A 14189-nucleotide genomic window follows, 5' to 3' on the forward strand; every position below is an offset into this window, starting at 1 on the left:
AAGCTGACTTGCATGAAATAATATTGTAAAGTTTTCGCTGTTAACCAATTGGTACATTTTCATTCCATATTGGCACAATTTTTTGTATACTTATCATTTGTAACTGCACTTGCTCTTGTTTTTGCCTTTGTAAGCGTTGACGCTTCGCATTCCTCGCGTTTCCATATCGTTGTCTTTGATTTTTTGTGTTAGCAGCAACTGATATATCCACTTCTTTTCTCAAAGCTTTATTTTGCAAGAGGCGCTTTCCTTTTTGTATTTAGCAAAGTAAACCAATCTAAGCATGATAATTGTCAATATCAGGCAAAACGTCAAATTACCTCTCATGGCGATCTTAATTTTTCAAAAAATCAATGCAATCATCAATTTATTTCTATTTTCAAACGGTTTTGGCGTGAAATTTTGGCAATGCCAAAAAAATTAAATAAAAAAACTATAAAGATAAAAATATCAAACTCAACAAACGGCAGATATGTAGCGCAGCGCATACCAGCCGTTATTATTATTGTTCCGAATTTTTGCGTAAGGAGTTACGGTTTTCCCTTAAAGAAAGTAAATTGCAGTGAAAGTAACAAAGTAACCATCGTTATGGCATTAAAATTTAATAAATTTCTCCCGTGTGCCCATCGGCCTTTCAAATTATTAGCTATAGTGTCGATTCCAGACCACACAGACAACCTCTGCCTTTACCGACCGGAATTAACTTGAGAAAATTGACGGGTGTAAAAACTACAATCGAGTAGAGCGACGACGTATGATTAGATAAGGAGTTTTCGGACCTGAAAAATATTAGTCGAAAGCAAGGTAGAAAGTTTACCGACGATTTTTCATTTGAGGCCGTGCTTACAAACGAACCGCCACAGTGAGTGCCTTTTGCAAGTTTAATCGACGATAAGAAAGTGCTTCGCTTTTAATCACGGTTTTCGTACCAAACAGAGTACGCGAGTTTATCTGAATAATTACAGAGTCGCGATTAATAGCCTCAGTTGATGGAGTCTTTATTTAACTTATTTAATCCTCGATTTTTTTACTGAGGGACCATAAATTTCACACGCAGTCGCGACAGTGGATCGACAAAACGAGAAAAATAATAAGTTAGTTAGTTACAACCACAATTACACCGGAACCATTTTTTTAACTTCATCATCAGTGCAGCAGTTCAAGCAGTAAAATCTTGCGGCTTTTAACAATCAATGTGACCCTTGACAGTTGATTAATTCAGTTTTGATTTTCTCTGCAATATTTAGTCACAACTCCATAAAAATTTTAATTTTAATTTTACTCGTCTATTATGAACTTATCTGTGATTTTATTTTAAATTTAAAATTCGTTAAATGCTTCGCAATTTTCCTGAACCTTCCTTTATTAGTTGTAACATAATGCTAAACTTGTTACCATAAAATCAGCCATGAGCACAAACTGTCTACGGCATATCATTTCATTTATAACTTGTAATACAATTCTCAAATAATTATTCTGTTCTACCACACATTTATTACAGCTGTTTGGAAAGAAAATGGCGCAAAATGCTTAATTAACTAATTTTTTCGATTTAGATTCTAAAACATAATAACTAAAGAAAAATAATAACAATGAACCTGGTGCACTATGAGTTGTAACGTTCCCTGAAAAACAACGATTTTGATTATGGCTCATCTATTATTCACCTGTTACTTGAGATTGTAGGATCCCTCCATGCAACACAGGGCCAAGTTAGGATCCGTTTGAATACTAGAATACACCACCAGAATATAGGCACATTTAGTACGTCCAAAAAAGAATTTTACGTACCACCGGAACTAACTAACCAACGCAAGCATAACCTACTAACCAACAAATAAAAACAAAAACAAATCTTGGAAAACCGCTATGCGTCACGAGAAAAAGACCTATGGAGAAAAAAATAGATAGATAGCATTAATTAACACGAAAAATACACTACTGCAAAAGAGGGGACCAGGATGGAAAGATATACTACATATAGAACTAATTTTAATTGTACAATCCTCACCTCAGAGGACTGGAAAAATAGCCCAATATTGAACACAGACGGTTCAAAAACTCAAAAAAGAGTAGAATATATAAACCCAGGACGAAAATGAAAGTATATATCCCTACGGACAAGCTGGCAATAGTGCTCCAAACAGAAATTACCGGCACTAAGATGCTATGCAAGAAAATAAAGTAGAAAAAGATTCGTAATAAACCAGTTGCGACAATCCGGTCAAATAACATCCAAATTAGTTTTGGAACGCCATAAAGCATTAAACTAGATAGCAAGTCAAAATAAAGTGAGGCTGTCATGATATCAAAAAATGGATGTAGTGAAAATCCCGGAAATCGTGTAGAGACATGCCAGTACAAAGAAGAGTCAAAGAGTCCACACGCTCAATTTATAGCAGACTTGCTAAGTTAGGAAAGAAAGGCAATTAGTTCTACTGACTGCCATCTCAGCCTAATGGTAATGGAAGAAAACACTGAATGGAGATTCAGCCAAGAAGAGAAGGAAAGAGAGACGACATGTACTATACCAATGTCAAGTCCTATGGATGGTGCGTTTCCATCTGCCCATGCTGCCCAGATGAAGTTTAGTAACTATGGATAGAATCATAATAGATCCTTTGGGTCGCAGTGGCGGACAGGTCAATTGTTAACTCCCAAAATTATTTATCTTTATCTTAATCCCTGACTACTTTTCGAAAATGGCAACAACAAACGAAATTTACCGAATGGAGGCAAAACTTCAGGGCAAGGAACTGCGAACCCAAAACTGGCGGTGTAGCGCGTCTTCTATTTATAGCAGCATTTTTAAAGCTTCGGTTTCCTGTCGCAACGGAGAGACACGTTTTAATTCTTTGTTTTGGGAATCGTCTCGTAATAGGATTTGGCCGAAAAATGATGCCCGCTCTCGTCTATTATTAGACAATAATCGGATCATATCTAACTCTGCGTCGTGGAAATTTTCCGGCAAGAATCGAAGATCCCGTCTGGTCCGTCGTGTCTCGTGAATAACCGGACCGGACGGGCATTAAACAACTCTAGCCTGGGTAGTAATTACGGAATATTATCGCCATCGAGGCTGAAATAGTTATCGCAACTTCGAGACGTTCAAAAAACCAGATCGAAGGGCCCGAGAAGCTGTTACGGTTACTATGAAATGGGGCGGCTTATAACGCGTCTGGCGCTTGATACCAAAACCGGACCATTTTTAATATTTTTCCGAGCGGTAATGTCGTAATTAGCGTTTCTATACAGGGTCACCCATTTGAATTGAAGACACATTCAGAAATTTTCATATTAAGCTCTCCTATCATTTTTTAGAAAGGAATTTCATAGAAGGATATTAATTAAAAACAAAATTAGATGATGGAAACAAATTAAGTAGGTATATAAATATACTTTTAAGTAGATTAACGGCATTTTAAAAATCTCGCAACAGGGCGCCTGCTGAGCAGGTACATCAGAAGAATACTTACGGTTTTATGAGCTAGATGGGAGAAGTTTTAATTTAAATTGAGAACTTGAATTTTTTTTTTAAATTCTTTAATACATTTCTTTAAATATAGAAATAACGCATATCAAATACCAAAACCTAAAGCCCTATATATAGGTTGCTATAAATAATTCAAGTTGCGCCAGTCGGCTATTCCTTTTAAACGACACTAAACGCTAGGGAATGATCGTGACGTCATACGGCTGCTTTTCGATCGATAAGGCGACATGTTATACTGTTATTCTCAGATTAAAGACCGAGAATTATATTATTTACGTTTATTGTCGGCTTGCGTAAAGGTTTATATTTTATCTACGCCAGTTTGTATTTTTGCTTAGTGTGCTTTACATGAAAATAATGGAAACAACACAAAAACAATATTACAAATCGTGCCATCTTGTTTGAGTCCAACACGTAAAACGCCAAATAAACTTTTTATTGGTCTACCGCAAAATAAAAGCGTCGTTTTTTCTTAACATTATGTTCAGGTGTCACTGTAGCCTTAATCGTGCAGAAAATTTAAACCCTTCGAACTTGCACCCATCCTATTACAGCGTCCATACTCCTAATCTATAGAAAATTAAGAACACTTTAAGTTATTAATGCCTATATAGTTTAAAATCAGTATTTAGGTTTCCACTAGTATAAAAAAAATCGTTTTTGTTTTATTTTGTTAAATAATTTACACTTTATTTGATGAAATTTAACCTCAGCAAAAGAAAATGCTTCGGTGTTGTGTACGTAAAATGTTACCATAAACATATCCGCTAAAGGTAAATTATCAGATTGACTTTTTAAAAAATCGGCTTCGGACATTTTCAAAACTTTTTTTATACTATCCACAAGACGACAAAGGCAAACGACAGGATCAAGACTCAAATTGAAACCATCTACCATAGTCTACTGAGTGAATTGAAGTCACAACCGGTAACAGCCAATGACAGCTCGTCTCAAAGAGGATTTAAATTTTACAATTTTTAATTGCTTATATTTGTTACATAGAACTACTTTTTTTGTGAACTGTGGTTCTTTCAATGGTATATACTTACTTTTATAAACAGTATTTTTCTAATTAAAATTTTGTTGAAGTTCTCTATTGGACGTTTTGGTTCTGAGAAATAGTAAGTCTATATACATATTTTTAAGCTTACAGTGACTTGTACTTTGTTGTACAAATTTGTTGTGAATGTGAATGTTGTCAAATCAGTAATAAAAGATGCCTAATAAGCTTTGAATTTTTCGACATAGTCTTGCCTTGGAAAATGAGCTATGAAGCGTTGTGTCAGAACATAACAGTAATAAAATAATACAACGGATCTGTTGAAAAATGAGTAGTTTGCTACAGAGGTGCTTGTAATGCAATAATCGGTCATGCTGTAAGTATTAAGCAACCTTTTACCAGACGCATTCGTATATCTGCATCTAACAAGATGCCGGTTTGTCAAGCAACGCCAATTAATGCGATTTTTACGATATTTATTAATTTCTCTCACACTCGCACGCAAATTTAACGCAGACTATTTTTTTCCAGGTATGCAGATGGATGAACCCGTATAGCAGTAAGTTGGCATGTTTCTTTATGGCTACTTCTCGTGTCTCTGAACGCTATTAGCATATGGCGTTTGCTATCGCTCATTTTTTGTTTTGAGATTTAACGAGGTTAAGCGATGCTCATATCCATTGGCCGATTAATTACCGTAGACGAACTTTCATAAAAAACAGGTTTTTTCGCCTAAATTAGCATAGTTTCTCCGTTTTGAATAATGGATATCAAGAATAAATCAAATACCGATTGTTCTAAAGTGCATACATTTTATAATATCTGATTCCGCAATATAAATAACAATTTTTATATCAACCAACTGAGAATTTTGTATGATTTAGTTCATCCAATCGCCAATTTTGACCCATGATGGGTCAAAATTTTTACGCATCGTAGTACAATGCGCCATAGCCTCCATACTATACATTCCTCTCTATATCAATTTCATATTAATAATTATATATTTTTTGATGATGTTCGTGTGGATTACAGACTAATAATTTACCACAATGCATTTCATTTTAAATATTATCGTTGATACAAGTAAACTTTGAAGAACATATATTTGCAAATGCTCAGTAACAGATAGAAGAATAATGAATAAACGTTGTAAATGGTTCATTTTAGTTCCTAACTGGTTGACCAAATCCTTAAAGTTAATACATAAAAATAATGAAAGCGACCGACCACTGGAAAAAAGAAATATGGCCGCACTCTACCGGAAAGGGCAACATTCAAGCATTTCGAACGTAAGCGGCGATATATACCAGACAAATTACGTTGAAATTACAGTGAAAAATTGTCCGAATCGTGGTAATAAATGTTGGGAGTACGATGAGAACCAGTAAAATAAAAGAAATAATAACGCTACGATGAGAGTCTCTCTCACGGTCCAGAACCATTAAAAATTTAAGATTAATGTGAGGTGAAGGTTCTTCCGGAAAAAATTTTAAAAATCGTTTATTTAATCGTACATTTGCGAGTGGATATTAATGGCAGTTGTGTTCAAATTACTGCAAGAAACGTAGACAAAATTCTCTTGATGATGTTAAAAAACTTTATCATTACAATCCTTAAGTTAATCTTTGTGCATTTTCTTAATCTAGATGACAATATTTAATATCAAAATAAAAAAATCAATGAAACTTAATGATAACGTAACAGTGCAAGAAAGAACGTTTCATATAATAGAAAAAAAAGCAGATTGGTATGTGATTAGATAAGTTGCAGATGTGTACTTACAGATGGAAGACATTAAGGCTAAAATTTCCAGCTGGATATTATAAGCACATTTTCAATTTTAGCTTTAGTTATGTTATAAGTTAAATTTTTAATTTGTGCTTAGAGACCAGCTACTCCAGTTATGGTAACGATGAGCATTACTGTCAGTTTAGTATAGCATGCTTCTAAGCAAACCTGTTCAGACGGGCTCATATTGACGTCAAAGAATGGTACTCTTCACAATTCCTCTTCGTGTCAAAAGAGCTTGCTGAAACATCTCTCCCTCTGCTGCGCCAATGGAAAAACATTTGTCCTATTCGGAGCGTGGTGATTACGATGGTCTCCAGACCATACTTCGGCAACTTCGATTGGCGTCGGGTTATCCGTACCGATAAGTCTTATTCATTTTTTTCTCATTCTTTCCTTCTTTTTTTTTTAGTTATAAGATTAGTAGATTTAAGATTAGTTTCTACGTCCCCTGATATATATATATATATATATATATATATATATATATATATATATATATATATATATATATATATATATATATATATATATATATATATATATATATATATATATATATATATATATATATAGTGGATGATTTATATTTAGTATTTCCTGTAATTGGGTCATGTTACCTGTTGGAAATAAAGTGCTATTATTATTAATTTATTTTTATCTTCAACTCCTCTTGTTTTTTTTTGGAAAAAAAATTTCGTTCTGGTAGAACTCGTACTATTGTATGTTTGTAGCTGTGGAGTTTCGTAATTTTAAGTTATTTGTTAGTTCGCGTGCACTTTGAGAAATGAGGCTTGTAACCACGTTTGTTATTGGAACACTTCCTGAACATCGGCGTGGTTAGAAATTTACATGGAAGGAATCGAGCAGTTATAATGGAACTGCCATCCTCGAAGATGTAATCGAGGAGCCGCTCCTGCTTTGGCCCGGACCGGGTCACCTACGGAATACCCACATTCGCACCTGCCAGGCAGACGCAAACGCACATTTGTCGGGAATACCGTTAGATACGTGCCTTCAATTTGTTTCGTGTTCGTGGATTTTTCAATATTTTCGTGATAGAATTGTTGCGGGTCGCTTGCAGATCCGGATGACTCACGTCACGGCGCGAAACCAGGCTGACCATGTTTCAAATACCGAATTAATGCAAACGTCTTTGTCATACAAAAGTATTAGCAAACGTATATAGCGAAAATCGGCCCACACGCGACGCGCAGTCGTTATATACACACAAGTTAATTCATGTTTTTATGGAACGATCGGTACCAACACGAGACATGTTTACGTCCCTGGTACTGTTTATACAGGATGTCCCGCTGGCAAATTATGCGTGTTTTCGTATTTACCGCGCAAACACGACGGATTTTATATTTATTTTGTTTCGCGGTTAAGGTAAAACACCGAAAGATACCGCGAAAAACGAAAAATCGCGCCTGCGAGATATGAACAATTACACGGGCATTGCGGGATATATTTTTATATTGATATACAGGGTAGTCGCATAAAAATGCACAGTGTCGTATCTCGGAAACTATTCGTCGTTTAAGTAGCGTGGCCCAAAGACAGGAAAAACCTTAAAATATTGCTGCAGCCTTCGCAAAGTTCTTTCGGAGCTCTTACATTGCTGACAGTCATCAACAGAGTAAAAAATGTCTATGCCAAAGTTTCCCAGGAGATTGTTGTCAGGGCTTTAAAATCCTTCCCCCAAAGTGTGGTGAATTATATTATCTATGATGTGATCGTGTCCAAGTAGACTTTATTTAAACATTTTTCTCATTTGTTTTCCACATATTAGACATAGTGATAAGAAGTCGTAACATGCCAGGGTTTGTAATTTGAAACTCTCGACATTTAGAAAAAAATATTATTTTCATGATAGATCTTTTGTAGAATATTCATCCTTTGTGTGGTCATCCTTCCATAGAGAGATCATACCCCAGCAATTGAATGCAACAAAAACTGCTAGAATATCTTTAGGTGCGACAGTGTTTATTCACATCCGAATGAAGAGCTTTTGCGCAGGTTTCCATTTAATTCTTTATCTGACCGGAGAAGTTTAGCAGATCAACAATTGTTAATAACTTTCAATCTTCAAGGGCTAGAGACCCTATGACCTTGTATCTTTCGAAACCTAAATTAACCGTATGTTATTATTATTATCCTTTGCGCAAAACATATAACATGCATGTACAACACAGTTAAGCATCAATGTGACATTTTTATCAGCACTTTTTTGCAATAAAAAAAGTACACTTTAAACGCTTCAAACAAAATATATATTCTACACAAATATTTTCAAATTTCCGAGCTGATATCTAAGGGGCGTAACCGTATCTTAAAGCTAAGCTTTATTCGAATAATTTCTCTTCAAAACTTGAAAATAATTTGTACACTGAAGGCTTTTAGCGGTTTCTCAATCAAAAAAGAATATGTTACTTCGATTAAGTTGCCTATCTCCGGGAAACCTGCATCTTACTAAATTGAAAACCACGACCTTTTGTTCTTAATTTATATTTAATTCGATATTGCGTGTAAAGCATATTCACGATAGTTTTAAATTGGCCAGAGACTAAAAATCGAGTCTTGTGGTTTTGGGTTTAAAATTATAAACCGAATTTGAAATTAACTTTCAGATAATTGCAAATTATCACTCACTGATTCGTTATATAAATTACAGCGCCTCGATTAGGTTTGTCCAGGAACGGACTCAGGCGACACTATAAAGACAAATCTTTTTGACATCACAAATTTTAATAGACATTAAAACAATTGCATTTCAAAATTAAAAAAAAAAAACAATAAACCGCTCTAAAAAGAATTGCAAGTAATGTGTTTATCGCAAATAAAGCGAGGTAATATCGAAGGGTTAGACTGTGAGTGGATCGAAATATTTGATTTCCACTTATTTTTAGTGAAAAAATAGTTAGTCCTTTGTTAGCAGAGATTTTTAAGGATAATTTAGAAAAAGTCATCCTTTAAGTTAAAGTTTTGTATGGTGGTATAGATATGCAAAATTCCATTTCCATAAACCTTCCCACACGGACACAGTCATACATAACAGCTCAAATCACCCTTATACACACAAAATGGCTGCATTTCACTCTTTTATACACAGACTTCTTAATACGCCACTCTCAACAGAAAATGACTACAAAGAACTTAATATCATTAAACAAATTGCACTGAACAACAGCTACAATCGGTCCATTAAATTATAAATAAAAAACAAATCCAGGCAACAGTAAACTCTATTTATCCGACACTTAATACAGAACACGAAAAATTTAAAACAATTACCAGTTACCACTTAAACACAGAAAAACTCATGTTTGACGACAATTTTGATATTTTACATACAACCACAAAAAGTAGAAAATTAAATTTATTGGAAGCCATGGAGTTTAACAAAAAGAGACATTCAAATGTATTGCTTAACGATCAATTAAATTTAAATATGTTATTGTCATTTTTCGGTATATATAGTACCAGGTAGTTTGTAAATATTACATTTGATAAAGACACAGTGTTGTCGAAACAATTGTCATGTGAATATATATAATTTCGTGAAAATCTGAACTTAAAGAAAGGTTTGTTGTGCGGTTATCAAAATGTAATATTTTTCAATCAATTATAACATATATTGGATTAACATAACATTATGACTATTTGACAGATTTTTAAATAATATTATCTTGCCATCCATGTCCAAAAGGAGCTTGCTTAGCTTTACTTGTTTTAAATAAAATTCTTTAATATAGTGAATAGTTTGGTTGAAAGAATCAGAACTGTTCAATAAAAGAACTAATATTGGCGATATAATACAAGTCAGAACTGCGTGTTTTATTTACACGCGAACAATTTGCTCAATGTCGCTGAGGTGAAAATCGGCCTTAAAGGTACCGGATTTTTAATGCACTGTTAGGTAAATAACACTCCGACATTATCGTAATAATAAAAAAACGCATGTAATTAGCATACGTACGTATATACAATGTTTCAGTTATCTCCTGTCCAACACGTTACTGATGCGTTGAAAAAAATGCGAGGTAAAGTATTATTACGCAACGGTACTTACCTTACAATCTAGAACGTATCAGCGATTCGTATCGAAAACCTACAAACCTCGGCGATTTCTACAATAAAACGGAAATGCCGCCATAAATTCTTTTATGGCACTTATTTTTCAGTCGCGACGAAAAGCGTCGAAAACGGACGCAATAAAAACCCTCGTACTGTATCAAAGGATTGCCGTAATCGCAAAAATTTATTTGACATGATTTTAACATTACTCGAGTGTACGATGTATATCGGCCGTTTAAAAGTAAACTTTAAATATCATATCTGTTTGCCAATACAGCCCCGATCGCTCGCCGGTGAGATCTTTTTTTTTTCTCGCACTGCAAGGATGCTCGTAGTCGGCTGCATTTTTGAAATTTCACGTGTTCAGTAAAAGTGTCGAGTACTTTATTCTTCGCGCTAATAACCTGAAACGCTTATCTTCGACAGTCAATTATTTCTCCATCCTAGTCTGCCACCGGTACTATGTCAATCAGAGCAGAGTTTTTACTATTAAATAGACTACTTTACACTATGCATTTTATAAAACAAATTATATTGAATACTTCTAGGCATTTTATGGAATACCGATTTGATAGTCGGCCATGTATCGAATATGGAGTTAATTGTTTCATATTAATTTCCCTTTTCGGTAGCTCAAGGTAGGTCAAGTTGGACACCTAAAGTTAAAGTTATAAGGCTGCTTTTCAAAAATGTGCATGTTTCAAAAATCGCTGTAACTTTGTTTTGAAAAAGTTTGTATGAAAACATCTCAAGAGCAACGACAATACACGCGTAATTTAATGTTGTAAATATTATACTTTAATATTGTTATAACTAATATTTTGGGTTAGTTTTGGCGAGTCTATTGTTATATAATATCTAATATTATATAATATCTCATTTATTTGAAAAGCTAAAAATTAAAACTCGACGCTTTAACAATAAAATTCACCATTTGAAAGCTGCCAAAAATCGCATCCTTCCAAAGCCTGCTAGTAAAACTCGGAATAAAACTCACGCTAAATATCAAGTGGAAATGTAATTTCAAATATACGGAGTGACACATATATCTATTAGTTTTAGAAATATTATACTTAGGTCAGTGAATCCTACCTAAGCAATTTTTTTGGAAATAAATCAAATAAATCAAACTAGTTTTTCCTTTGCAAAATCTGTTTAACAGAAACGAGAAACGGGGCAACTACTAACTCACACTGACCAAAAAGTATTTTTTTCAGAGTACAACAGATTTATCCTAGGAGAAAATTGAGTAGGATAATCGGTTTGGTTAATTTTTGCGTTTTCGCTTCAAATGGATGAACCAGTAATAGGACATTATTAAGGGAAATGAGTTCTAGTTCGCATTTTCTTAAATTTCCTGCATGAAATGACTAGGTAAAGTATAGAACAAATGTTTATATAAGAAACATTTGGAAGATTACCTGAAATCGTTAATCATTCCCTAGCATAGCTTGGTTTTATAAAGAATTTATACATCCCAAGTGCGACAAAGATACACCAAGAGTTTGAATGAGTGGAAGCTACAGAAAAAGTCACTTCGAAGTAGTTGTGGTACTGGTGCTATTGCGCAATAGCTAAATGCCATTCCATAGTGGCAGCTAACCACTACCACTGCCTCCAAGCCACGAATCAATTTCCTAATGAAATTAGTAATTTTTAATTTTTTAATCTTAAACATTTTTGGATAGAACCATTCAAAAAAATATGTACCTAACAAATTTTTTAAACGTACACAAATAAAAAGAAATTTGAATTTTTACAATTTGTTATTAAACAAAAAACAGGTATTACCCTAAAATTTAAATCTAAACAATACTTAAAAAACAATGTGATTTATGGTGTAGTAATCTTCTCAAATGGAGTAACTATTATTTCATATTTAATACAAATAAAACAGGAAAAATGACAAAACTTACCAAAACTATAGATGAATTTATTATCGACGGCTTACCAAATAACAATTAAATTAAAATTAGCAAGAACATGCAGCAATGCCTGTTGAGCATGAGAATCATCTGAAAGAAAAGCCTTTCGAATTCAGGGACTGATTGTTAAAAAACCAAACGTCAAATCAGACTCTTTCCAATATTTTCGAAAATTTTAAAATCACTTAATTGTTAACGATCTGTTTTATTTTTGAGATTTTTGCACAATTTTAAGTAAGAGAAAAATATTATTTTTTGTTTGTTAAAAATATTTACTTCCTCATTATAAAATAGCTTTTACCATACGCAATTGAATTTTAAAAAACCTATGATTGTTTGACTAAATATTATTTATTGCCTAAAGTTCTTACAGTACTTTTCTAAATTTAAACAAGTGTAATACAGTAAAAAATGATGCGCCTCGAACGGCTACGATGTTTTCGTAGAGAAGGCAATGTGTCCTTCGCGTATGCTCACAAATTTCGCTCACTAACCTGCACTTGGCGCCATTTTCTTGCTAAGCACCGATATCCAGACACTGGACTACTGTTTTCCTCGCGTGTTAATGCGTTAATGAATCCCACCAAGTTTGGTTAAAAACATAATTTTTGACCTGTTGAATGAACCTTCTCAATTTTTTTTAAATAGTTGCTTCATAAGTTCCTGTGTTATCAGCATTAATCAGGGCCTCTATAACTCTAGTAGCTATATATTTGTCATGCTGCTGGATCTTTTAAGTAAGATTTTTTTTGTACACATTTGACATCTGCTGAAAAATGAAAATAGAGCTCTAGTCCATATTAGTATATTATGCGTCATGTGCGGTAAACGGCATTTGACTCTCGAGTTTATTTGATCCGAGCGGAGCGCAGCGAAGCGAGTGTGTAAAAACTGTTAGTTTTTGGGTACATTTTCGCAAAACAACACGAATGAATTCACTGACATGATATTGGCATTGGTATTGGTATTGGTATTAAAGGGGGCGCCCTCGCGGGCGTCCAAGCACTTAGGCCACCAGATGGGCCCGTTGTGTCCCCAGGCCGCTCTAGAGGGCGTCCAGAATGCCGCCCATCCTATAGAAGGTCAGCAACTCTTTTAGCCCAATACCGTGCACTGAGTCCGGATCGATCAGGGCCGTTCCGAAGACTACTAATTTTGCCCATGTCAAGGCAGGGCACTCGGTGAGCAGATGATACGGGGTCTCCTCCCCCTCCATGCACCACCTACACTCCGGGTCGTCTCCAATGCCTAGCAAGCAAAGATGCCTCCTAAGCCTGCAATGTCCTGTGTAGGCCCCTGTTAGTGCTCTACACTCCATTCTGGTCAGTATGAGCAGCTCCCTGGTCCGAGGGAGGGCAGGACCATCCATCATAAGCCTCGCCTGCCTCATTCCGGGAGCAACTCTCCAGCCCCCGCGACCCGGTCTCTCGCCCATGCTTCGAGAGCTCCCCGCCTGACACACGGGGCGATCCCCAAGCGGGGCTCTGGCCCTATATGCCTATGCGAGGAGCCCTATCTGGCTAAGGCGTCCGCTGCCTCATTGCCCCGGATACCGGTGTGACCCGGGACCCAGACCAACGTGACCTTCCTCTCCTCAGCCACTCTCCTCAGTATCCCTTTGCACTCCTTTATCAACAAGGAGCGCGTGTGCACTGACTTCAGCGCCATAAGTGCAGCCTTACTATCCGAATCACTGACATGATCGTCAGAATTGACAAACGTCAAAATTCAAAGTGTGGGAAATATCTCCGAAAACATCCGATTGCTCCCAAACCCGTGCGGTAAAATCCCGGAAATGTCCGAAGTGGCTCGGATCCGAGGGAAACGAAACTGACGTGATAAAGTGACGCTTCCCGCACTCTAGATCGGTGTGTAATTAGGTATTTTACAGACGAAAAAA

At 35.4% G+C, this 14189-nt stretch overlaps 1 protein-coding gene across 3 annotated transcripts in view; it reads left to right on the forward strand.

Moving 5' to 3' along the window:
- LOC132701346 (protein TANC2) overlaps nt 1–14189 on the forward strand; it is a 69620-nt gene that overhangs the window by 15657 nt on the left and 39774 nt on the right. The window contains exon 2 of one of the 3 annotated variants that reach the window (XM_060669168.1): nt 5025–5052. The exons of the other annotated variants lie outside the window; for them this stretch is intronic. Coding sequence (XP_060525151.1) covers nt 5037–5052 — 16 coding nt within the window. The 5' untranslated portion in view covers nt 5025–5036. The remainder of the gene's footprint in view (nt 1–5024; nt 5053–14189) is intronic. 3 annotated transcript variants of the gene reach the window in all.

Source organism: Cylas formicarius, unplaced genomic scaffold (genome assembly GCF_029955315.1).
Source record: "Cylas formicarius isolate icCylForm1 unplaced genomic scaffold, icCylForm1.1 PGA_scaffold_4__25_contigs__length_36172078, whole genome shotgun sequence".
Classification (NCBI taxonomy): domain Eukaryota; kingdom Metazoa; phylum Arthropoda; class Insecta; order Coleoptera; family Brentidae; genus Cylas; species Cylas formicarius.